The sequence below is a fragment of the Acipenser ruthenus genome, chromosome 8 (genome assembly GCF_902713425.1).
Source record: "Acipenser ruthenus chromosome 8, fAciRut3.2 maternal haplotype, whole genome shotgun sequence".
Classification (NCBI taxonomy): domain Eukaryota; kingdom Metazoa; phylum Chordata; class Actinopteri; order Acipenseriformes; family Acipenseridae; genus Acipenser; species Acipenser ruthenus.
In genome coordinates, this window is record NC_081196.1 from 29,127,476 (window position 1) to 29,154,098 (window position 26,623).

The window sequence follows — 26,623 nt, forward strand, 5'->3', positions numbered from 1 at the left end:
TCTGTCATGGTTTATCCATGTCATCAGGAGGATCATGAAAATACAACCTTATTAGACAGATGTGTGAATACACTGCTCCAAATCTTACTCTGCCTTTAAAAAAAAGTTTCTCTCATTATCCATACACCTAAAAGAAGAACGGACTATCCTCAGTCACATTTAAAAACATAACCTACCATACAAATGAAAAATGTTTGTACCTGCAGTAATAAACTATGTTTTAAAGTATATTAAATTAAGTGAAAGAACAGGTAATGTTCATGAAAATGGCAACAGTATTTTATTCTTTTGAAACAAGAATTCAAGAAGCCGATTTCATCAGCATTTATATCTGAACAGAAATAAAGATCACTGTCGAGAATGCCACCATGTAAAATGTGTACACAATGCATACAAAACAATAACAAGGTTCTAATTCATTTCAAAAGCTGTCCACAATCAATCTCCTTTATTTGCTGGGCTTGGCCTCAGAGGGGTTCTCTCCTGTGTCCAATGTTTTCAGCAACCGGAAAAGGCCAGCTGCCTCTCTTATCCGGCTGAACTCAATACAAAATGCCTGAACTTCAATAAACAAGTCCTGGACGTTGATGATTTTATTCCGGATCAAAGACTGGAGGAAAACACAGACGAGGCGCACCAAACGATTCTAAAAAAAGACACAAAAAATAAAAATAAATACAACAAAAAGTGTGATTTTAATGATGAAGTTTGCAGGATTAACAATACATTATCCTGCAAGTCAGAAGCATTATATTCTAAGAGTTTTACATAACTCATATAATTGATAAAACTGTTACCACATCCTGTAGTAAAATTTATTGAAAGCATGATGCCTGTTGGGCTGTCCATCGGTGCACAAGTTTAGTTCACTACTACTAAAACATTTAGTTATGCACTGATGCTGAAAACTGAACTCCGCTACTAAGTTTTTCAGTATGTTGACCTACCCAAGAGGAAATTTGGTCTAGGTTCTGGTATGCCAGTTTACACAAGCATTTTATTTAGTAATCATCATTTTTCCAATTAAAAGTTAACCAGAAGTAAGATTACCTGAAATCTATTCCACTCAGCAAAACATCCTATATATTGATGTTGATTTCATGCAAAACACTTAAATTTCAATCTTATGAGTTACTGGTGAGTAAGAGATGGCTTGACAGTAGTGGCAGGCTGCACCAGTCATAAATGGGTCTCCTTCCTCTTTTTTTCCCCTATTCAACTTCCTCAACAAGAGGTTTAAATGAAAGGAAAGGACTCTTAGAGTGCTGAACCACGACATTATTGCTAGGCTCTCATACACAATGCGATTGCTTTATTGATCGGTCACCACAGATAAGTACATTTGTTTTCATTGACTACGACAGACAGAATCGATTACTTATACTAGGAACAAACGCTTTAAAAAGGCACAACGCTGGAAGAAAAGCCTGCTATAAAAATTAAACTTTAGTTGAAGTTTGTACAACACAAAAGTACAGAAAAAACAAAAATTGGTTTCATACAACGACAATAACCACAAGTAAGGGCTGTGCCGTGGGTCTAAAAATGTTTTAGATACATAGATGATTTATCAATACTGTATTAATACAGTGAAATTAACTTTTAGCACCAAGTAATTTTACCGAAAGATCATCCTAGAAAACAAGTGCAGATATTTAAAAAAACATCTACTTTGGGCATATTCCTCAATTGTCTTTTCTAAAAGTTACTGTATATATTGGCATTAGAGATCAGTTTACTGCTCTGATATATTGAGTGGAGTTTCCTGTACTACAAGTATTGATTGTAAGTCGTACTATAAGTTGGCAGTTGAACGAGTTAACAGAGATGCTACAGCCTTCACTACAGCTGTGGATTGGAAATACAAATTTTAAGTTTAGTACCAAGGCTACTTACTAAGCCTGTGGTTGATGCCCAAAAACTCAGGCTTCAGATGGGCAGACTTAATGCACAGGGAAAAACAAGACTGGCAAATGTGGTGAAACTGTAGAAATCCATGATTCATCATTTTGTACAGTGTTATTCATTACAAAAGACAAACTGAATGAGTTTCTATTTTTTAATTTTTTAGAATACCAGAAAGAAAATAAGCTTACCTGCATGTACTTGTCTTTGATCTGCTCACAGGTGGAGATGCAATTTGAAATGTATAAATGGATGAATTCTGGAGGGAGATCTACTGCTGTTGTAAGCCTATTGTAAAAAAAGAAATAATAATAATAAATAATAATAATAATAATAATAATAATCTGTTACAAATACAAAGGTGACAGAAATGCTGGGCTGTAATGCACGGTAGTTGCATGTCTCTGTAGCGGGCACTAGGGGATCTTTTTATTCTTTCATACCTGTACATCAGGTGCCATGCTACAGAAACACCAGTATGTGGAAACACACTCCCAGCTAGGCACGGCCATTGTCCTGTATGAAAGTTCAGCGAACATCCAGGGATAAAAAAAAAAAAACAACAAAAAAAAAAAACCACATCCTAACTTAAGGTTTTACCTACTAGATGCAACAATTACGCAATAACACAAGTCTCAGAGGGGTTAATAATACTAGAAAAACTACTGTATATTAACCATTACTAACTATTGTATATTCAGTTACATCATGATGTCAAAGATTCATAGCTCAGTTGGTATTTACTGCCGATTTGTCAAAATGACCTGCAAGGTTTAGAAACGATTTTCAAATCCTGTAGTGATGAGTAATGTGGAGCTTTTGGGGTACTCTTCAGAGCTGAAGAGGCAGCAGACTTCACTAGGAAGCACAGCTATTTTTAATACAGTAAGTAGCTATTTGTGTCTTGTTTTAAATTTAGTATTCTACAGCCTGTCACTTGTAAACAGAGAGCATTAAAAAAAGAGAGGAAGTTTTACTTGTTTGTGACATTATACATCTGTGAAGTAGTGTATACAAAAGCTAGTGGAGTGTTAAGGTACTATTAGTGTTAACAGTAATAATAGCATTTACTTTCGGGACGAGTTGTGCAGTTTAAAGGAAAAAAGTTACCATGAACATAATCGTGTAGCTGCATTTACGTTTTCTCTGTATAGTACTGCTGAGGCACTTAAGATCACTATTTACATAACTGAAACCATTAGTGGCAGTTCTTGATCATTTATAGGTTGGCCAGGGTGTCCTCGGCTCACCGCGCACCAGCGACCCCTGTGGTCTCGCCAGGCGCCTGCAGGCCAGCCTGCAAGCTGCGTTGTCCTCCGATGCGGTAGCTCTGACATGGCTGCATGGTGGGCCTGCAATGTGTAAAAGAAGCAGTCTGCTGACGACACGCGCTTCGGAGGACAGCGTGTGTTCATTTGTTCTTAAATTGCACCCTACCCTTCTAGAAATACATATCTATTAGTCAGTTGCAATGAGCTCTCTACTATCTTAGTACAAACTGCAATGAAAAAAACAGAGGACAAAGTTCTGGATCAGCAGATCACCCAAGTTTAGTACAGACCTCAGGATTAAACTGATCATTTCTACTTCATGTATGGGAAATAGCAGTGAGTGGAGCTGGGACAGTAGAGTAAGGGGAATGCTGAATTCTTGTACTGTATATTTCAACTATAATTTTAATTCTATATTTGTGTATAAGTATTAGAATATGTCATGTGAAAATAAAGAGCCACATTTTACAGTAACCATTAAAAAGAAAAAAAAAATATCAATTGAAGGTGTTAATTTAATTTCTGTACCACTCAAGGCAAATATACTCAGTAACTGAAGTTGAAAAGAATGGTTATCAGAAATGATTGACCAGATGTGTCTAATTGTATAACTATGTTTCTTTTTAGCACTAGTCAATGAAATCCACAAGACAGGCTTTTTTTATTTTTTTATTTTTTTTAAACAGTCTACTGTAAAATGTGGCTATTTATTTTCACATGACATATTCAAATACTTGCCACACATTTTTTCACTACAGCATTTTGAGACTAATTTGTATGTGTATAAGTACATGTAGAAACTAAAGTATTTCTATAACACAGAATCTTCGCTACCAGCCCAGCAAGGAATGTTGTCATTTTACACATTGAAAGCTGCTGATGGCAAAGTTCCTGTTTCTTTTGTTTAAAAAAGTAATTTGTTTCACATTCTGAATGCTTTGTAGATAATCGGATTCTCAATTTTGTAGGATTAAGAGTTTTGTTTGACAAAACCTCCTGACGAATAATGCACTGGGGGTTGAGTCGTCCTCGGATCCAGTAAAAGTAAATACCAGTACTGGTCCCTGCAACCGTTACCTCATGTAGCAAATTAATCTATCCACTTCTAACTCAACTTATTGTACTCACTGAGTCGCCAACTTCGCTCAATCTACATTTAGGAAACACACCGGAACACGAAGACCAGGTGTGTGGGAAGCAATTTGAAAAATTAAATGATTGGAGTGCGTACAGGATGTTACATACCAGTTCAAATGTGCCTTCATAATGTGGAACAGTTATTTAGTTTGTATTTGTTTCACACAGAAAGCTGTTTCAGTTAAAGGCGGTTTTGAAGGAGATGCTTGGTATTGCATCAAAGGGATCTGTAATATTAATTTATATACACACCCGTAATAAAAGAAAACAGATAAAAGGGGGGGGGAAATGCAGACTACACACATTTTATAATTAAAGATAATGTGGTTAACCCTTTAAGTTTTTCAGTAGGATGTTCCCCCAAGACCAGTTTTTTTTTGGCTGTAGTTGACTCTTCCTCTAAAAATTCACTAAAAATCATTTTTTTACAGTAGCATCTTGGAATTGGTGTCTTTTCAGAACACTCTGGGGAACATTATAAAGTCCTTCAGAAACCATATAAACTTCTTTTTTTCAACACAATATTTAGTAAAGGTATAGAGTTCAAATTAAGACACAGCCAAAGATGATCTTAAAAATAAAACAGCCCTGATACACATACCTGCGCTGCCTGAAATTACTGACCACACCTTCTTTCACAGGATTGTCAAAGAAAACCCTAAACGAACCACAACTGTATAAATGTAATTTATATTGCTAATAAATTATGTATTTTTTTATAATTAAAACAAGATGTGGGGCTTGGCGTCTTAATAATGACTTTACAAGGTCTGCAGAACTACAAATGTTCTACATTTAACACTAGTATGTGCTGCTTTTCTTTTCAAGCATATGTGAAAAACTGCATTGGGAGAAAGCAAGAAAACCGAGAACTTGCAAAGGGATGCTCACTTAAACCTGGCCTGAATTTACATTGAAAACCTGTTTATTTATTTCAGGGGGCAAGAACAGCATGTACAAAAAATGAAACACTCAATAATGCTGAATTTAGAAATACTAAAAGAAACTTAATAGATTCAACAAACAGTTCAATTAGAAGTCTGTTTCAATGTCTTCAAAATGCCAAAAAGTTGTTCATTTAATGTATTATGTTTCTTTTAGTAGTTCTAAATGTATAAAAAGCCTCACCTAAAGGATAAGTTATTAATTAGGAATAGACAGCTGCACATACAGTAATGTAACTGATACCATCACATTCAATAAGGGTAAGAGCTTTCGTCTCTCATGGACAGTTGGCTGGTCTGCCTATCAAACAGAGAATCGGAATCCGTACTTTTACTACTAGCAAGGACTTGCATTTCTGTAGGGTCTGTAATAGGAAAGTTAGGAAAATCTTAGTCCTTGAAAGACCATTTAGCTGTCAAAGCTTACTTACCAAACCCAAACCTCTTAAATACCTGGATTATTAATCATCATTACACACCAGATGGGAGGGCGAGTTAGTCAGCTATTGAATTATAAGATTTTGCAATCTATTTGTACAACCTAGTTACAAGTGAACGGAGAGACAATATTGAGCACATCCCCATGGAGACTGTGAAAACAAAACGCATACCTATTTACCACCTCCATGGAGTGGAGAGACATGTCCATATTGACAAGCACAGAGAAATACTCAGTGATCTGACTTGACTGCATCAGTTTCAGCAGCATCTCAATTGCAACCAGTGGGTTGTTTTCTACCAGGTCAGGCAGTTTGGCCGGGGACAGTCCAATGTGATAAACCAGTTTAGGATCCTTTTCTAGCTCCCCAAGCAGCTGTAAAAGAACATGAAATTTAGATTATTTTGGGTTGGTCTTGTTAATTAAACTTGGCAGTTCTCTCAAATGTAAAAATATACGTGCCACATTGGAATCCCTGTAAAAGGGTACATGGGCTATCCCGACAAACCTTGAGAGTTTGTGTTCTCCATTGGAGTGCTTTTTGACTTTTGTTCCCGAAAAGCTAATCACTTACCTTTGTGACTACAAATAAGAGCATGCAGCTACTTTACAGGCAAGCCAGCGGCAATCGGGAAGCTGTTTGGTTTGAAATGGCAGTGCTGTGACGAAATACTATCAAAACACAGCACTGGGTACAAGGCAATAAAGCAGGCGTCTGCAGCAGCCAGATCCATCACAATTCCTGCGCAAAGTAGCTGTGTACACGCATTTGTGACTATCCCTCCAACACAAGCGAAGCAGAGACCGCAACAAAGGTGCAGTGTCTGCTACAAAAATGAAAACAAAAGACACAAGAAAAATGTGCAGTGGTTGCGAAGGCAACCCGGGTTATGTTGTATTGAACATTTCAATAAATGGCACAGAGCAAGTTGATAATGGCACATGTTTTAATGTTGTTTGATTTTTATTTGATAATTACTGTTTACTGATTATTATTGTTATTAGCATCGTTTTCATTGTGCAAAAAAAAGGGTTTTTTTTTTATCTCTTTATTGAACATGGGTATGTAGTACACAGGAGCAGAAACTTTTTATAGCATGTGGCCACAGGGTTACTTGACAGTCAATAAATCAATTAATGCCTAGCAGGGAATGTTAACCTCCAGCCCTGCCATATCTAGCACAAACTTATATTACAAATATACAAAATATTTACAAAATTAAGAAGAAACAAAAATAAAGACAAACTACTTCCATCCCCTATGGGGGATAATAACAGATTTCAATTTATGACATGTTCTTTGCTAGGAAATTATCACTTGTCCAAGTGAAACTGTTTCCTCCCCAGAGACACATTTAACACATAGTGGGTAAATCAGTGGGAAACCTGGCAAGAAGAGAAATGAAGTATCAGAGTGACCAATAAGCACTATGTGCTATTGAACAGGGTTGTCAATTAGTTTGAAAGTATGTGGCACTTACGAGGGCACCCATCTCAGAGGCGCGTAGCATGGAGAAGAGTATGAGAGAGGAGTATCCCCTCCCACAAATGGTGTGTACCGGGATTAAAATGGTGCTTTCCCGTTCAATTTTGCATGGTTTAAGCATGTACTAGGACTAGTAGTTAGTCCCCACGGAAATCTGCAGTAAAATTTGCAAAGAGAAAATTGTATTTTCTGCAGCCACGACTTTAGAGTATTATCAAATAAGAAAGTAAGTTGGTTAAGTAAGTAGTAACCCACAACAGGGTGTGGGGAAAGATATAGGCCTATTTTACACACACCTGGTTGTGTCGCAAGCCACAAGGCCATAGGTTATGTGACTTCAACCACTCAAGTGCAACAAGCCATGTCTTACTGCACACTCTGGAGTGGGTTATTACGCTTATAAAAAAAAAAAAAAAAAAAACAACATTTGAAACTTTAAATTAAGCATTATGTAATGTATCCTTCAGCCAGTGAGACTACATTTGGGGGCTGATTCGTGAAAGTGATTTACAGTATAATCTTAAATCTTGAAAAACTACTCACTTCTAAATCTTTTGTAGTCATTTTTGTATTACTTTAGTACAAATACATGTTAATTTGGATTCATATGTTGTTTTTTTCTGACTATGTGAACGAAAAGACACAAATTCGGCCGTTTTCTCATTGGAAATAGGTAAATTTCAAAATATCACTGTCCTGGTCACAAAAGCAAAGTTTGTGGGGAATAATAGCCATTTTCTATACTTTTGAGGCATAAGCAATTAGGAAATAACACTTACTACCCAGGAACAAAAATTGTGTTACATAGTGTTTTCAGAGGTGATTTGCCCTGAGCCTTGTACAAGACAATTCTTACTGCACGGTCACGTGATCTTGTTTAGCCAATCACAGCATTTAATTTATCTAAGCCATTTTATAACTAGTTATTTGCATATATAATAAATTGCCGCATTACATTCCACAAGCAGGGTTTAAATCACATTTTTCTGGAGGGACTAAGTAGTGGTCTGCTTGTAGTGTCTGACAAAGTACTCCATTAGTGCAATGAAGGAGCTTTGTTTTTCAGCAAGGGAAGCTCAACAGAAAATGTACTTTTGGAGCATCAAGGCCCCTGCAATACAAGACTGGCTGAAAAAAGAACTGGTATAAAAAATGGAATGAAGGCATCTAAAGTAATTAAGTAATAATACACGAAACTAAATCTTAATATTCTTAAGAAAAGTAGCCGCGCAAATATTGTTCTACAGTAGATAGATCGCACCACTCGCCGTCTTATTTTGAAAACCCTGAAATTGAATTGGTATAATATTTCCACAGTATGATAACCATAAAAAAAAGAACACATTAATATCACGATATACATCATGCAGTATTTAGTGGTCCCTCCAGGACAACTCACAAAGCAATGTGTGGAACCTAATATTAATTTCCCCTTCATGAGCTATCCCAGTACTTTAAGAGTGCCAAATATCTGAATAAAAAGGAAAATCAGCTGTCTGTAGAGCTTATTTTGTTTTTGGATTCTACTGATTTTTGTTTGAATCCCCAATTCCCTATGTTTGACATACCTGTGTCTGCTGCTGTGCAGACAGTGGACTTTTGAAAGCCTTGGACATGATGCGCTTGATCTCCACACCAGTGCTGTTCTTAACACACATAGAGCGGTCCCACTGGATGGTGTGGTCAGGCTCTGAAGGGTTAAGCCAGGCCAACTCATCGTCACACACGTGCAGTGGCGGGGCAGGCCGGATGAACTCTGGGCGAAAGTGACCTTCACAAAAGGAAAGATACACGGAAAATGTTAAAATAATGATGATCTTTTAGTTTCCAGGCTTTCCATTCACCACACAAGCAGTCGAATCAGACTCTTCCTATTCCCTTCCTGTGTTACATGGAACACCAGTTTCCCAAGTGGTTATCTATTACTTTAGTCAACTTAAATAATTGTGGCAGGAACAAGGATTGATTAGGAAAAATACAGAAGCAATATATAAATAAATGCTTCTGGAGCTGAATCAATCAGAATATTTCACTTAGTTTCCTGATGCAAGCCTGAAACAGCCAAGATAATCACTTCTGTTGAAAGGTGTCAAACCCCAGAGAATATTTTTTGTCCTATAAATGAATCCCCCACCTAATTTCTACAAATATTAGCAGAAGTATTGGAATAATATTCAAAACCAAGTTATGGACCATTGAAATGGTAACATGAAGGAAATATGGGCATAGTTGCTTTAATAATCATGTGTGCGGGAATGATGTCACAGTTTGCACATGTGCAGTACACTAGCAGAATACGTTCTCCGAAAAGTGTGTTTACAGGACACTGTTTAACCCAAGCCGCTATAGTCTCTTTTTTGGAAACTGAACTGTGAGGATTACACTGTGTATTTATTTTACACAATCTGTTTTGGCCCTACATTTCTCAGCTGGTTAATATGACATAAGAAAAAGAACAAAAAGTATGTGCATGCATCTGCTGTACTGTCTGGTTATGCTTAAGGGTGTCAAGCCAATCTGGTTTTAAGCTTGATGTGCACCTTGAAACATCACTGAAGAAAAGCAGTTGTAAACTTGGCACAAGTCTGCAGCTAGACAATTTTTCACTTTTTTTTTTTTTTTTGTCAGCAGCAAGATGTATTCTAAACATCTGGCCCAGTATACAGAGCTTAAACAACTTATTTAAAAAATGTTTACTAAAAAAAACTGATTCTGTTCTTTAAGAGTCTAGAACAGTTTAATGAATATCAAACTAATATTGGGAGAAAGATATCTGAACGTATCCTATCCATTTGGAAATTTGTGAAATTGTCACAAGTTCCTTTGGGAACTATGCATTTTCGAGAAATACTGAGGATTCTTCCTTTCAATAGATGGTGTGCAGTTCCTTCATCATGCATTTCATTTGCATAATGGTTTTAATTTTATACCAAAATATATTTCCTTGTTTTCTGTTTACTACATAGTTCTAGACCTTAGCATTCTGTGGAATTCTGTGAATGCTAAGCTGTGCTTCATAAGAAGGTTTTAGCTGTGTAGGGAAATTGCTTTCTCCACTATTGAAAACAGCTTGCCATTAGAGAGCAAGTCCTTATTGCATCAGACTCAAACACATCAATTACTTGTTGCTATCATTCCAATAAAATAATTTACAAAATGATAGTAGTTGGACAGAAACAATGCTATCGCATGGAAAGAACTGTTAAACAACAATTTAATACCAACATTCTTGTTGAAGCAGACACAAAAAAAAACATGAGTAAATGATTAAAGCTAAAAAATCTGTAGACCAGGGGTGTCAAACTCAGTTCCTTTATTTAAATTTAATTTCTGGTTTTAAATAAATTCATGTTTGTTTTATTTAATTATTTGATTAACTGGACACATTTAACACTTTTGTTTAGGCCTCAATGTTTCATAGGTAGTGTACCTTCAATCAAATGCATTTTTAAAACCATCAACTGTAAAAGACCTTGAAAAATATTAAATATGTCAAATTGAACAAATAATTAGATCAATTATGTTAATTGAGAGCTTAAGTTGGAATGAAAACCAGAAGACCCTGCGGCCCTCGAGGACTGGAGTTTGACACCCCTGCTGTAGACCTATTTCTAAATAAGTGACGTATCTTTTTTTTCCCCCAAACTTCTCAAAATGAAAGAAGGATTTACTTGTGAACAAGTAGTTTGGATGATAATTAGCTTCAGTATGTAACAGCCAGTGTATTAACCGAGAACAACAATTCCTGCCACTGTATTGAGTGGGGTCCAATTTGCCTAGCAGGAAAGGCTTAATTACACCCACTAACCATCTGTTTTTTTTTTTGTTTTTGGAAGAACTTCCTAGGAAGTGCTGACATTGCAGATTTTAACAAACAAAATGGAGTAAAAGTACATGTGTATGAGCATACAGTGTCATTAAACAAAGACAAGAAACTACTAGTTCATGCTTATGACCAACTCACTACTAACACTACTGTCTGTCAGTCCATTTTCAATCTGAATATCTTGCTTCATTGGTGGTCATGACAAAGGGATTCAATTTAAATAAGCTTTTTGGAAACAAGCAAAGATTTTCAATGTGAGTATTATAAAAATTGTAAAATAATAATAATTTAAACTACACAGAAGAGCATTTTAACATGGCTATTTAAATTAAATGTTCATGGAAACCAGAGTATTACAATTTGTTAGAGAGAAGCAGCTCTGATACATTTAAGCATTTCTTAATTTGGAAATCATGAAAACTGAAAAAGGATATGGATATTATGGTAAATCGTTCCTTCACCGCTATAGTTTATGGAGGTCCTTTTTAGACCACTACATGTGCAGTAATGCTGACACCTGGTGGCAACAAATCTGAACCATTCATTTAAATTGTCTTGGTTTATAAAAAATACTTGTCAGTGTTATTCAGTCTTTGCTTTCTCATCTTCACCTTTCAGATTCATGTAACAGCTTCATGTAGCTCTAATCTCTTCTAAAGTTGGTGGTGCAGTTTTTAGATGGCAGCTGCCATACCAGAGGTTATCTCATCATTACTTTCTAATTTGGTGAAAATATATCCGTAGTCAATGCAAAAACCTAGTGTGCCATCGAAATGACTCAAACCAGTACAGACTGTACTGTGGTATGCGGTTTGGGTGCATTTCCAAAGTAAAGAGATACTTATTTTGAACAAGGTAACTCAGTTGCTAATGTGATCACTAAAATTTGTATCACATTTTTATAAGTGAACAATGTCCTCTTATACGGCTTTCCTTACTGTATGCAAAAGGAAATTCAGAACAGACTGACATCAGCAAACCGTACTTTCTAAATCTGAATATAAATCTAAACAATTTGCAACCTATTTCTCATATTGCCACTTTCATGATTAATATGGGGGGCGGTTGTAGACTTAACTGATGCATAAATGTTCCTGCTCATTCATATACAAGACTTACCACACCGGCCTGTTCAGGTTCTTTTCCCTTCCAAACATGACCCAATACACAGGATTTGAAAGAAAGACAATGATAGCCAGGTGTAGGTGATAATTAACAATTAAATTAGGGCTTGTGAGCCGGTGTCTTTCTGGGAGGTGTAGTCCTGTGTCGTCCCCGGACTACACACACACACACACCATTCCTGTTATCCTACACCACAATTACAGTATACATTGGTTAACGTTACTCGTGTTCCTACTGTATGAACAAAGTGAAGAAAAAGGCAATTTCATATGAACACCTTTTTATTCCAGCCTCACACAAACATCCCATCTACTTCTACCTTGCTGTAGATGATACTTGCAGTTATAGCAGTGTTTTGTGAACTGATTATACTGTATTTGATAATGTTTTGAAGGAAACTGCCAACACAGAATATAAGTTTTAATGTCTCCGTAACAGAGACAAGCAACTGCAGTGGGATAGCTTACCTATTCTCCTTATTTACAGTATTCCAGCTTTTTCAGGCAAATGATTTTTTTTTTTTTTATACTAACTCTATAGGTTTAACAACACTGTAAACTTTACTGTGCAATGTCACGTGAAGTGTAGCTATAAATCTATTTATACATCTTAGTATTAAAATACATTCTTAATGGTATTGCTATACACGTTATCTATCCCTTGCCAAAAAAAGCCCTAAACTGAAATAGGTGTTGAGGCAAGATTGAGGTGTGCTCACAGAGCTTCAAGAGTTTGTTCTCATGACTTCTGCCAGCACTGTGTCTAACTGTGCTACTGTCTGTTTCATAAGTACTAAATGTGCTAAATACTTACTTTCTATTGGTGGTCGTGGCCCACTAACTAAGGCTTCTGTAATCTGATTGGCTACAGAGCTGTCGAATCCAGAGTTGGAAGAATCTGGGTCCGGATCATTGAGAATACTGGGAAAGCTGGCCTTGCTTTGGGTTGGCAGCTCTGACTGACGTTCTGAAGAGAAAAAAAAAAACAGAACACACATTATCAGTATTATCACTGGTGTGTCACAGAGTGACCCTAAAACCCATCTTCCCTTGAGTGAAAGGTGTATGCTGCAGAGAGAGATGTCTCTTTGATAGAAACAGTTTAATTTAATTTATTTGACGTCTTCCCACTGAAGATGGGAATGTAGAGATGGAAGCCCTGCTAACAAGATTTAAGTTTTTGCAGGTATCAGGCTTTTAAAGACACACCTGTGGTGGCTTTGACAGACTCACAGACAGCAGAAACTGACCCAAGACTGTTACAGCTACTGGAAGCAGGCTGATCTTTGGGATGCAAATTGAACATTTGTGAAACTGCATGTGTGTTAATGTTGTAATAACTGTACCGTGTTTTAAAGAATATAAAGCCAGCAGAAATACTAAACAAATTGTTAAAACACACTTCATACAAAAAGTTATAATATGCTCTGTATTAACCTATAGTTATGTTAGAGCATTCTATATTCCTGTTTATTCTGTTATAACAGTGACAAATTTTATTGTATCTTTAGTGAACAATCTTGCACCACTCAGGTTCTATGCCCCTTTAAAAAATAGACCCAGGACACAGGAACTTGATTTCAAAAGTGCTGACGCACTATTTTTTTTAAAATAACAAAAACAAAATAAACACCTAGCTCTAATGAGCACTAAACACAGTAACCTCACTATGAAACAGGACAGCTATACTGTTTACCTGTAACCCAAACCAAAACAAAATAAACACAGTTTTAACACAAAACATTATATCAGGTTTCACACTACCTTTCTTTTTTTATCTTTACGGTTGAACACACTCCCAACCGGGCTCTTCACTCTTCAGCAGCCCAAAGCAGACTGGCTGCTTTCTTTAAATACCCTGCACCTGGCTCTAATTTACAACGATAGCCAGGTGCAGGGCATAATTACTAACAAAACAATTAACAAATGTAATTAAACAATAAAACAAAACAATTAAACTAAACCAGTGTGCATGTGCACATGTTTTTCATGCAGGGAGGATATTAACCCCCTCCCTGCTGTGTTACACATCCTCCCCCTCAAGTGTGCAACACTGATCGGCCATTCCAAGGCCACTTCCCTCCACCCTTAAAAGACCACCCACCCTCAAGTCCGATTTCTTTAATCTTCGCCCTCTTCCACAGGCGGGCTTGAGGGTGGGGCGGTCCCTCCGGCGCTTCCAGGGAGGGACTGCGAACCAGCGACACGTGACTCCACCGGGATGACAGGGGTGACCACAGCGACGGCCGGGAAACAGAAGGATGCAGCAGCGGGCAGAGGTCTTCACCTGGGGACCGGCGCAGCGATGTCCGATCACCCTGGGGGAGCAAAGCAACGAACAGGGGGAGCACCAGCGACGTCTGGCAGCAGCCCAGCGACGTCTGGGTGCTCGGGGAGAGAGGAGTAGGGAACCGGGGGCAGAGCTGTGGCCGCTGGTGCAGACTCCAGGGCTCCCGGTCTAGCGCAGGGAGGTCTAGGCAGACCAGCAGGGTGTCCAGGAGTAAGGGGCAAGGGACCGCACTGACCAGCGCCGGACGAGCTTCTGGGGTTGCAGGATGGAGCTGTGGTGGAGGTGCGCTCTTAATCTCCTCTGGCTCGGGAGACAGCACCTCCTCTCCGTTGATTGCACTTCCTCTGGCTTCGGGAAGGACTCTTCCTCCTGTCCATGACCCATCACCAGCTCCTCTGGTGCAGGAGACCGCAGGGCTTCTCTCGCCGACTCGAGCTCCCACTTCTGGAGCAGCAGCTTCAGCTCTGTAGGCTCCCGCTCCGGCAAGCCTAACTCCACTCTCCACCTCTCATTCTGCTCTAACTGAGCAGCGGTGTTACTGTTGATCCTGGCGATCAACTCTTCTATGCTTTCCATTCTCTCTCTCTGGGTCTTCAGGGGCGCCCACACACACTGCCACCAAATGTGAATAGTCTTGCACCACTCGGGTTCTCTGCCCCTTTAAAAATAGACCCAGGACACAGGAACTTGATATCAAAAGCGTTGACGCGCTATTTTTTTTTAATAATAACAAAAACAAAATAAACACCTAGCTCCAATGAGCACTAACTAAACACAACACAGGAACCTCACTATAAAACAGGACAGCTAAGCTGTTTACCTGTAACCCAAACCAAAATAAACACAGTTTTAACACAAAACAATATATCAGGTTTCACACTACCTTTCTTTTTTTTCTTTACGGTTGCACACACTCCCAACCGGGCTCTTCACTCGTAAGCAGCCCAGAACAGTCTGGCTGCTTTCTTTAAATACCCTGCACCTGGCTCTAATTTACAATGATAGCCAGGTGCAGGGGATAATTACTAATAAAACTATTAACAAATGTAATTAAACAATAAAACAAAACAATTAAATTAAACCAATGTGCATTTGCACATGTTTTTCATGCAGGGAGGATATTAACCCCCTCCCTGCTGTGTTACACTTTGTAAGTATGAGCAAAAAGGGAGCTGGGCTGGGGTCACGCTGACCAAAAAACACCTGTGAAATGAGCTAAGCTTGTCTTTGTCTGAGCTACTGGTGCCAAGGTTTATAACCTTGACGAGAAAAGCAGTAATGAGAATCTCATTTAATTAACTCAAATGTTCACAGTCAAGTTTCTTATTTAGCTTGATCTAGGAAGCTAAACACAGGTGTTCTAGAATAATTCAAACAGAATATAAGTGTAAATGTTTTAACAGAAGAACTGTTAAGTTTGAAAATAAGAGAATATAGTGCAGAAATTAACAAAGTAAAAACTTCAGTCAAGGCATAATGGTACCAGTCTGTATCAGGCATATAGTAGGTCTGCCAAAGAGAATGTAATTACATTTGTTAACCTTGTCTTTGCTTGAAACGGAGAAAATAACTCTTGGCAATTGAAGCTAGATCTACTGGTCAGCAGTTTTACATCAAAGGTTTTACATCAAATGATTGATCTTTTTTTAAGAAATACCTTCTGCCACATGAAAAGGAGTATATGGTGAACTGTCTATGGCTTCATTAAATCATAGAAATTAATGAAGACCTGGTAAAACAAGTGAGGGGGAGCAATAGCATAGGACCATATTTAGATTTAGTAAGAATGCCATACGTCTGGGGAAAATGCTTACAAAAGAATCTTCTATTAATGATGAATGACCCTGGCAGAAAAGCAGGTGATCTGAAACTTGCCTGAACAAGATTTTTGTAAAAACAAAGAGGGAGGTCAAGTTAAGTTTAAGCATTAAATGGCTAATATGAGCTTGTTACATTTTGACTATGTTTTTTGGATTTAAGTGAAAATAATTAGATCTATAAGTACAGACTTAGAAGTTTGCTATGAACCTTCTACCAGCCTTTATCCAATATGACTGTAATTGTTAAATCACATCTATACATGAAATAAAGCCAACTTATTGCAGAGGATGTTTTTAATGTTGAAAGAGAAATATATTTTTAACCCAGGTTGGAATAATTAAACCAAAGTAGGTGTTATATATTAAACACCTCTTTCTATATGTATCCTTCATATACTTGCACTGTATTCACGTGCATGCTGTGTTTAGGAACTCCCTGGTACCAAAAAAAGAATAACATCAGTTCAAAAGTTCACCTCACATATTTTGGAAATGTAGGGGAGGTGGATTATAGGATGATGGCCCATTAGAAAGAGTTACTGGGTGTACTTGAAAATGTTATTCACTTGAAGGACATAAGCTGTTAATGTTTAAGATTTAATTATGATTTCTGACGTAAAAAGCGAAGCAAAAATTCTATAAATACCGAGGTAAAATCCTAGTCAAGTGTCACTCAACTTGTTAACTACAAGCTGATGAGATCCATGCTCCGAAGATCTCTGATCAAGCTGACTGCTGTTTGGGTCGTATTCTGAAGTCTTTGCCTTTGAAGACAGTTCCTGTCCTTATATTATATTCTACACTTCCATATATATATTGGAAGGTAAGAACTATTTAAAATTTATATCTCTTTTATATTGATGCATTGCTATAAGTTATATGATTTATGTTTTACTCTAAGAGAGTGATATATTGGATGCTCTAGAATTTAGAGGTGGGCGTTTTTAGCTTTATGCATGCATAGCTTAAGGGCAAAACATGTTGTAACCATTAACGTATTTAAGTATTAATGCTCATATTCCTGTTAAGACACTGAACTTCCCAGATTGCCTGTCAGCTGGGATTCGATAACTACTCAATCCATTTTTAAGCATTTAATAGAGAGTGTGTGTGTATATATATATATATTATATATATATATATATATATATATATATATACACATATATACACATATATACACACTCAGGGGGGACATTCAGGAGGACATAAAGATGTTTCTGACTCCTGTAAGTGGATTGTTCATGCACTGGGCTTTGCAACGTACCCAGATGACTTTTAATAATCAAAAACCTCACACATTCGATTTGAAGTAGTATTAGTACGCCTTTGGTTTATTAAATGCTCCTATTGAATTAGTCTGCATTAGCACTTTTATTTTTTATTTATTTTTTTATTTTTTTAACTACACACAGTGATCTACATCAGGTCACTTTGGATCAACTGCCTGCCTACTCAACAACTTGATTAATTTACAGTATAAATTCTATTATCCAAACTAATTGTGACCAGGGGGTGTTCAGATGATCGAATTGTTCTGATAATTGAATTATGACAGTGACATTTTTTACATGACTTTCCCAATCAAGAAACCTAATATGATATGTGTATATATATATATATATATATATATATATATATATATATATATATATATATATATATATATATATATAGTCACGATTAAATCTAAAACCTGTCTTCCCTTGTACAAGGTGCGATCAGAGATAGATGTCTCTTTGATAGAAACAGTTTAACTTATTTGAAGTGTTCCCACTGATGATGGGAATGGGAATGTAGAGATGGAAGCCCTGCTGACAAGATTTAAATTTTTGGAGGTATCAAGCTTTTAAAGACACACCTGTGGTGGCTTTGACAGACTCACAGAGCAGAAACTGACCCAAGACTGTGACAGCTACTGGAAGCAGGCTGATCTTTGGGATGCAAATTGAACATTTGTGAAACTGCATGCGTGTTAAAATGTTGTAATAACTGTACTGTGTTTTAAAGAATATAAAGTCAGCAGAAATACTAATCACTGTTCATACAAGAAGTTATAATATGTTTTGTATTAACCTATAGTTATGTGGGAGCATTCTATATTCCTGTTTATTCTGTTATAACAGTAAAAATGTTATTGTATCTTTGTAAGTCTGAGTTCAATGGGAGCTAGGTTGGAGTCACACTGACCAAAAAACACCTGTGAAATGAGCTAAGCTTGTCTTTGTCTGGCTACTGGCGCCAAGGCTTATAACCTTGAGCAGAAAAGCAGACGGGAGCATCAAGTTTCTTATTTAGAGAAGTAAGCTTGATCTGAAAGTAGTCTTTACGCTAAACACAGGTATTCTAGAATAATTCAAACAGAATATAAGTGTACATGTTTTATTTTAACAGAAGAACTGTTAGAGTTTGAAACTAAGAGAATATAGTACAGAAATTAACTTAGAGTAAAAACTTTAGTCAAAGCATAATAGTACCAGTCTGTGTCAGGCATATAGTAGGATCTGCCAAAGAGAATGTAATTAATTTGTTAACCATGTCTTTGCTTGAAACAAAATGGTACCAGGCACGTGGGTAATTGAAGGACGTAACTTTTTGGCAACTAATGCGAGTTTCAGTGTTTGGGGGGTTTGAAATCCAAGGTTTCTATAAAGAGTGATCTTTTACATATAAGAAATACCTCCTGGTACAGGAAAGGGGAGTCAGTGGTGAACTATATATGGCTTCATTAAATCATAGAAATTAATGAAGACCTGGTAAAAACAAGTGAGGGGGAGCACAGGACCATGTTATGCCATACGTCTGAGAAAATGCTTACAGAAGACTCTTCTATTAATGATGGATAATTAATCTTATAGAAGGAGTTACCGGGTGTTTTGAAAATGTTATTCACTTGAAGGACAGGAGCTGTTAAGGCTGATTAATGCTTAAGATTTAATTATGACTTCTGACTTAAGAAGCGAGGCAAAAACTACAAGCTGATGTGATCCATTTTCTGTCCTTACATTATAATCTACACTTCCATATACTGGAAGGTAAGCAGATATTTTGAATTTATATCTCTTTTATATTGATGCATTGCTATAAGGTATATGACTTATGTTTTAGTCTATGAGATTGATATATTGGATGTTTTAGGACTTAGCAGTGCGTGTTTTAAGCTTTATGCATGCATAGCCTTAGGGCAAAACATGTTGTAACCATAAATGTATTGAAGTATTAATGCTATTATACCTGTTAAGGCACTGGACCGCCCAGGTTGCCTGTCAGCTGAGATTCGACGTAGTCTGTAACTACTCAATCCATTTTTAAGCACTTAAACCGAAGGGGTACTAATACTACTCTGATTCGTTAAAACTTCAAATCGAATGAGTCTGTGTGAATTTCCTGATTATTAAAAGTCATCTGGATACGTTGCAAGCCCAGTGCATGAACAATCCACTTACAGGAGTCAGAAACATCTTTATGTCCTCCTGAACGTCTCCCCTGAGCTTAAGAGTGTGCTTAGGAGAGAGAGAGAGAGAGAGAGAGAGAGTGAGAGAGTGAGAGTGAGAGTGAGAGTGAGAGTGAGAGTGAGAGAGAGAGAGAGAGAGAGAGAGAGAGAGAGAGAGAGAGAGAGAGAGAGAGAGAGTATGTCCGAATCTGACATTATAAATAAATAAAGAGAGTATGTGCAAATCTGACAGGTGTCTGTTTTGATTGTGTTGGAAATCGTGTTTGTTTTTATTCTAACATTCCAAATTCAATACCAGAGATAAACATCTGCATCCTGGTACCGGTGTTGAAGGTCCGATTATACCTAGACTGTTGCACTGAATTAAAACTGCAGTATAGGAACCAGGAGGCGATTAGGTTCCAGGAACAACTTAATCTACAGCACTGAACAGGTATTGGAAATATCTGAATATCCAAATTTACCATATACCACATAAAAAACAAGCAAAGAGAAAAACAACCTTCAAGACAAGAAGGGAGCGATGTTGCTAGTGCTAATGTTGCTGGCTAGAGAAGTAAGATGATGTTTAAAAATAGCAGTTTACGAGGACTAATAAAATAGTTTGATGTGTGCGCAATGGATGGAGAAATATTCTTCAAGACATAACAGCAATGTTGCCAGGGAGAGTTATTTTCTAAAGCCTTTGCTTTGAGAGATGGTTACCTGCCAAGGCCAGCTGAAGCCCACTTATATCCACAGACTGAGGCATGTTACCAACATCCATGCATGAGATCTGTCGAGGGGTTTTCTTGAAGAGCTCCCTAGGTGGAGCCAGCATGAGCTGGGAGAGGAAAAACTTTTCTGGCAATGTTATGGGAGGCAGAAAACCTGTAAAAGAAATTCAAAATCAGAGCTATTACTATCTTAAAGTAGCCTATGTAGTTTTTTCAGACCTCTTAGAATTTTTAGAGATAACTGGGAGAAGACTTATTATATTGTATCTAAATATATACTTTTTGTATAGTATAGAACTACAAAAGTGTAAATGTTTCTGATCACAGATTGAATGTATGATGAGATTGTCTTTTAGAGTGATGTTTTTATGGATGTGAAATTACTGCTGTCTGTTTATGGTCATCTTGCCAGGAAACCTGCAAAAGCGGCCTCGGAATCAATGGGTCAATTGCAGAGTACCAAATTTAGTCCACGTGATGTGTCTAACTAGTGGATTAAGCAGGTTTAGTCCACTTGATTGGACTAAAGTTAGTACACCTTCTAATCCTGACTGCAGCGTACCAGAAAATAATCATCACAGGTAGATCATCTGCTAAATCAGACTAAACAAATTTCAGTTAATATGCTTTAACTATAAACAACTAATGGTCCATTATCACGCAATTAAACTTTTCCGTGCCTATGAAGCAGTGTCGGCATCTTAAATGCCAGTACAGTATGATCCGCCATTTTGAAATGTGCACAAAAAAGACTTTACTTAAATATGTCTGATGTAATAAAAATGAATATTTCTTTTTGTACAGGGATCCGTTTATATATGTATCTGACACTGCATTCCACATAACGGATTAGCAAAGAAGGGTTTATACAGCTATAAATTTAGGATTGAGATCATTTAAAAAAAAAAAAAAAAAACCTATAGGAACATAATTTAGATATTTTATTCAACATCATGTAGTCAAATAAACTACAAAATGATATCGCAAAAGTCTACCGGAGCCTATAATAGTAGTACAGTGTTTCATGTTAGATTTCAAAATGTCACATTTTTCCATTTGTCAGTTTTTTGTTGATATGGAAAACTACAAAGTGGTATGTAATGCAATACATTAAAGTAACACTATTTAACAGTTTAATTCGTCTTTACAAAGCAAAATGTGTTAATTCTATAGGGCGATGCAAAACCTTTGGCTGTAGCTGTAGATTAGTCCCCATTATCGGTCTAACTTGTTCAATTACCGGGATCATCTGTTTGGTGCACTGTAAACAGGATTTTCTAGTCCGCATTTTAGTCCACTTGATGTGGACTAAATCACTGGTACACTGCAATTGACACAATGTTTTTTTTTTTCCTGGTTAAATAATGAATAAATAAATGCATAAATAAAATAAATATGAATGAATGCAAACATGGTCATTTTTCTAATGAATACATTTCAAGCAGTGTTTGTTTGAATATTCAAATATTTTTCCCTTACATACTTGTGTTATACAATGTCGTTAAGTTTCACCATAATTGGATAGGTGGTTCTCTATATACATTTTTACATATTGTGGGATATATGTATGTATGTTAAGACCGACTAACTCCTTATATTTTCAGACTCTCCCAAAAGCTGTATTAGCCAGTGAGGGGTGACTAGATATATGTAAAAATGTACAGTACCCTATTCACTGCCCCCAGTAATATTGTTATGTTCAACTTTTCAATGTTAATAGGTATAGGGTGTTGCCAGGTTCCCAGTCAATAGCTAAGAAACAGGTACCAATTGTCTCCTAAATCTTTCTGTAGGAGACAAGAATATCCGTTTCAGAGGCTGTGTTTAGTGCAGTTCTTACAGGAGGGAGACACCAGTTAGAAAGCAGTAGAATGAACTAATGCCCAATTCCTTGATAAAAGATGCACTGATCAATTTACACTTGGATTGCTGATTGCCACAGACTGTCTTGCCAAACACAGAAACGTTATGATTCTTTGTATTAATATACTGAATGACTTGGCACTAGAATGGTAAACGTTTGTCTCTGCCAGTAATATCCCAGAATTTTGTAAATACACTTCCCTGAAATGGAAAAGTCTATATAACAGACCCCTCCTCCATGTTCATTACTGCATTTACTTTCAGTTACATAAAGACACAGCATGTGGTGTGGATTACTAACTAGAAATGTCTGTTTCTGCCTTACAAATAAATTATAGGGTTGCCACAATACATATTTGATTGTTGGATATTTAAACTTTACTAGCAAAGATTAGGAAATTAACTTTGAAACTGTGTTCCAAGAAAAGTTGACAGCAGCGTCCATAGAAACGCGCTCTCAGTCTCACTCAAAATAAACAACCGGAGTACACAAACAGGCGAGTGGGTTGGTTGGTTGGTTGTCTAAATAATAAACAGCCAGTGTAGCAGTTGGCATTTCAAATAATGTTGGCCATTATAATAAACCAAAACTTTACATGCACATAGCTGCCACTAACCCAAAAACTGAACTTTGCAGCGCCACTAAAAAACAGGCACGCCTATCCCATCTGAGCCAGTGCTATTCTACGTACCCCTGCAAATCGTTTTGTGATTGACAGTGTGTTAACCGATAACATTACATCAAATACACCGCCCTGTACCTCTGCTTTCCAATGCCCCTACTTCGTAGTAACACTGGGTATGTGAATGAATAGCGTAGATTTACCGGAGAGCGGTTTCTCCTGCTCCTCTCCGACTGGCGCCGGGTTCAGGAGATGGGCAAAGACAGCGGCGAAGGGGTTTGCGGCAAGCGGTTCGGTGCGGTACATCTCCCACAGTAGGTATAGAGCGGTGAGGCGCTGCGGGGAGCTAGGCAGTAAATCGGGCTGCTGCAGGAGCATCACTAGCACTGAGCCCACTCGGAAGTGTTCAGCTTTTCCAAAGTAATGGTGGAAGGCCGTGGAGAGGCCCTCGAAGGTGTTCGTGCAGGCCTCCTCAGAGATGATCCCCAGCAGATTGGAGAGCTCCTTCGGGGCCAGCGACATGTTTCTCCGGTGGACGGGGGTTTACCAAGGGAAAACAATCCAGAGACAATCCCGAAATACCGTCCAAACACGGGGTCTTTCTAACAGCACATCGTTTTTCTCTTCTGGTATCTGAAACCAAACAACTCGCGGCTTCTCGGAGCTCTTGTCGTAAAAATAATACTAGTTACTTAGTTGTGATCATAACAAAACTGACGTGTATTCTGCGCAAACCAAGCTGTTTCTATGGATAATATAATTCAGATTTTGAGAGCGTGTCCAAAAGGACTGGAAATTAACTACAACTTCAATCTGCCGGAACCAGTGCTTTACCAGACTGATGTTTACGACAGGATGGGGGAACGGTGCATCATAGGAAATGTAGTTTTTGGAACTTGTGATTCACCTTTTCCTTTTCTAATATTTTTTCAAGTGCTAATGTTCTAATTAAAACATAATAATTTGTTTAAACCACAATCTACTATATACATTTACATTAAAGATAAAGAATTTGTCTTAATCTGTCGTATTTGTTAAGAAAATAATTCTAAATTGGCAGTTAGGTTGGCTGCAGACTTTTAAACTCAAGTTGACTCAATGGCATCAGCCTCTAGAGGGCACTACATCTCCTGGTTATCAATATCACAGTACCCTTTTAGGCTGTGTGGTCCAGCGGTTAAAGAAAAGGGCTTGTGTAACCGAGAGGGGCCATCGTTTCAAAACTCTGAATAGAATCTACACAGTAACTGATTTTTCAAGTATCTTCAAATTACATTTTTATTTTATTAATGCTCCCTGTTTTCTGTATTCTATCATTCTGCGTGGTTCTGACTGAAATTACTTAATTACTGTACTATTCTTCAATCTGTGTTTAGGATACATCAGTTGAAACTCCTCTCTTAAGTTCTAGTTGCCACCTCTGATGTACAAAAAAACAGGACTTCCGAACGGAAGGGGGCTGTTCAAAGTGTAGACTCTCTTTAGAAATCCTATATCCAATAGGAAACACTGATAATATTGTTACTATCGTATTGACAACCAATTAATACTGTGTTCATTAAAATCTCTTGCATATTTTTAAAGAGGAGAGGTTGTACTGCTTAGAACATTTCAGGGTACCGAGGTAAAGAGGAGATGATTATTTTTTCAGAGATACCAGGATATTTAGCAAGTAAGAGGGCAATCAAATCCCCACCCCTAGTCTTGCTGTAAATCATTTGTTGTTCCAATCTTTGGAACACTACTGTATATTCACAACCAATTTCTACAGTAAATTGTAGTATTTTCTAGAATACTGCATTAAATATATCAACCATAGTAAATGCTGCTGAATACTATTATAACCACATTTTACAAATACAGAATACAACAATGTTATGCAAATTTCTCAAATAACTACTGTAAATGGTTGTTTTACTACATTATATTACATCTATATTAATTCAAAACCTGATATGAATGTCGCTGCCTCTGCCCTAACTGCCTGTATCTCTGATATAAAAAACTGGATGTCGCAAAATGTTTTACATCTTAATTGTGACAAGACTGAGGTAATGCTGTTAGGTACTCCCCGCCAGCTAGGAAAAACCAATGCTTTAAATCTGACTGTTGATGGAACATTGCTTGAGTTCAGATCTAAGATGAAAAATTTGGGTGTGATTTTCGATCCTGGGTTAACTTTTGAATCGCATGTGCTGAATACTGTCAAGGTTTCTTTTTTTCACCTTAGAAATATTGCCAGACTGCGTCCCATGCTTTCTCTACCTGCAGCTGAAAAACTGGTTCATGCTTTTGTTTTCTTCAGGATCGATTACTGTAACGCCCTGCTCGCTGGGGTGTCTAATAGCATCCTCACTAAAATTCAACTCTGCAGCCAGAATTTTGTCTCAGTCCCGCTCAGGAGATCACATCACTCCTGTCTTGGAGGCCTTGCACTGGCTGCCTATCAGGTTCAGAATTGATTTTAAAATTTTAATGCTGACATATAAAGCTCTTCGCTAGCTCTGACTTATCTGTCAGATCTTTTATCTTTTTACACTCCCACTCGCAACCTCCGCTCTGCTGATCTCAGACTGCTGTGTGTCTCGCCTGTTCGCCTGCGCTCTATGGGCGACAGGGCCTTCTGTTGTTATGCCCCCAAATTATGGAACTCAATTCCACTAGAGATCAGGGACTCGGCTTCTCTGAGTGTTTTTAAAGCTAATTTAAAGACTTACTTTTTTAGAAAGGCGTTTTTATGATTTTTATGATTGTTTTATTTCCTTGTGCTTTTTTATGTATAATCTGTTTATTTTATTTATGTACTATTAATTGTGAAGCGCTCTGAGATTATTGCTTTTAAGGGCGCTATACAAAATAAAGTTTATTATTATTATTATTATTATTATTATTATTATTATTATTATTATTATTATTATTAACTATGAAATAAATACCTGCAAATCAATTGTTCCCTGCATAAAGAGCAATTCAAGTTTAAAGTTTGTTTGATGCAAAGTTTTCATCCAATTAGCACATGATCAATAAAGCAATTCACTTCACAGTATACATATCAAACTGTTTGCATGTGCTGGCTGGGTGCAGCAGTCTAGAGTCGCCTTCCTTTAATGTTGTACCTCTTGCATGAGGAAGTTGTTTATAGGAAACAAAAAAATAAAGGAAGGAAAACCTTTCGAACTGGTGCACCCTGGCACTACCTGTCATGGATATTGTGAAACAAATGGATCACAAATTAAATACAAATATAAATTCAAAAATACATTTGCATGGAACAAATACATTTATACTGGACTTAATGCAAAGCAGAATTGATTTCAGGTAATCTGAGAAGGTATAACACATAATGGCTACACATTTTCAAATATGAAGTGTAATATAATTCATATTTATGGAGAGGCTGATATTAGCTGCATCAGTATATGTTGTTAGAGTAATTAAAATAGGGCCCTCTGTTCACTAAGGTTATAAATACTAACTGTAAACAGCATAAAAAGAAAGATTAGCTTGAATGAATTTGAGGAAGCTCATATTTATGATTGCATATTGGTGGGTGGTTGGGGACAAAAACCAATATAACAATAACAGGGCAACCAGTTTTTCACATGTACCGGAATTTGCATCACAATAAAAACGTAAGTAAGGATTTGAGGTTTCATTTAACACTGAGATGTTAAATATGTCAGTGTTTCAGAGTGAGACAGCATAAAACCATTCCATGTAAGAGA

General features: G+C 37.2%; 1 protein-coding gene across 1 annotated transcript; it reads right to left on the reverse strand.

The window, feature by feature from the left end:
• Window positions 1-257: 257 nt before the first annotated feature.
• Window positions 258-23,762, reverse strand: LOC117406468 (CCR4-NOT transcription complex subunit 11). Its single transcript, XM_034010522.3, has 7 exons — window positions 23,102-23,762; window positions 20,402-20,566; window positions 12,947-13,099; window positions 8,751-8,953; window positions 5,869-6,071; window positions 2,097-2,193; window positions 258-646 (listed from the first exon to the last, which is right to left on the reverse strand). The coding sequence occupies exons 1-7, from the start codon at window positions 23,418-23,420 to the stop codon at window positions 449-451; spliced, it is 1,338 nt and encodes a 445-aa protein (XP_033866413.1). The 5' UTR covers window positions 23,421-23,762; the 3' UTR covers window positions 258-448.
• Between the last annotated feature and the right edge of the window lie 2,861 nt (window positions 23,763-26,623).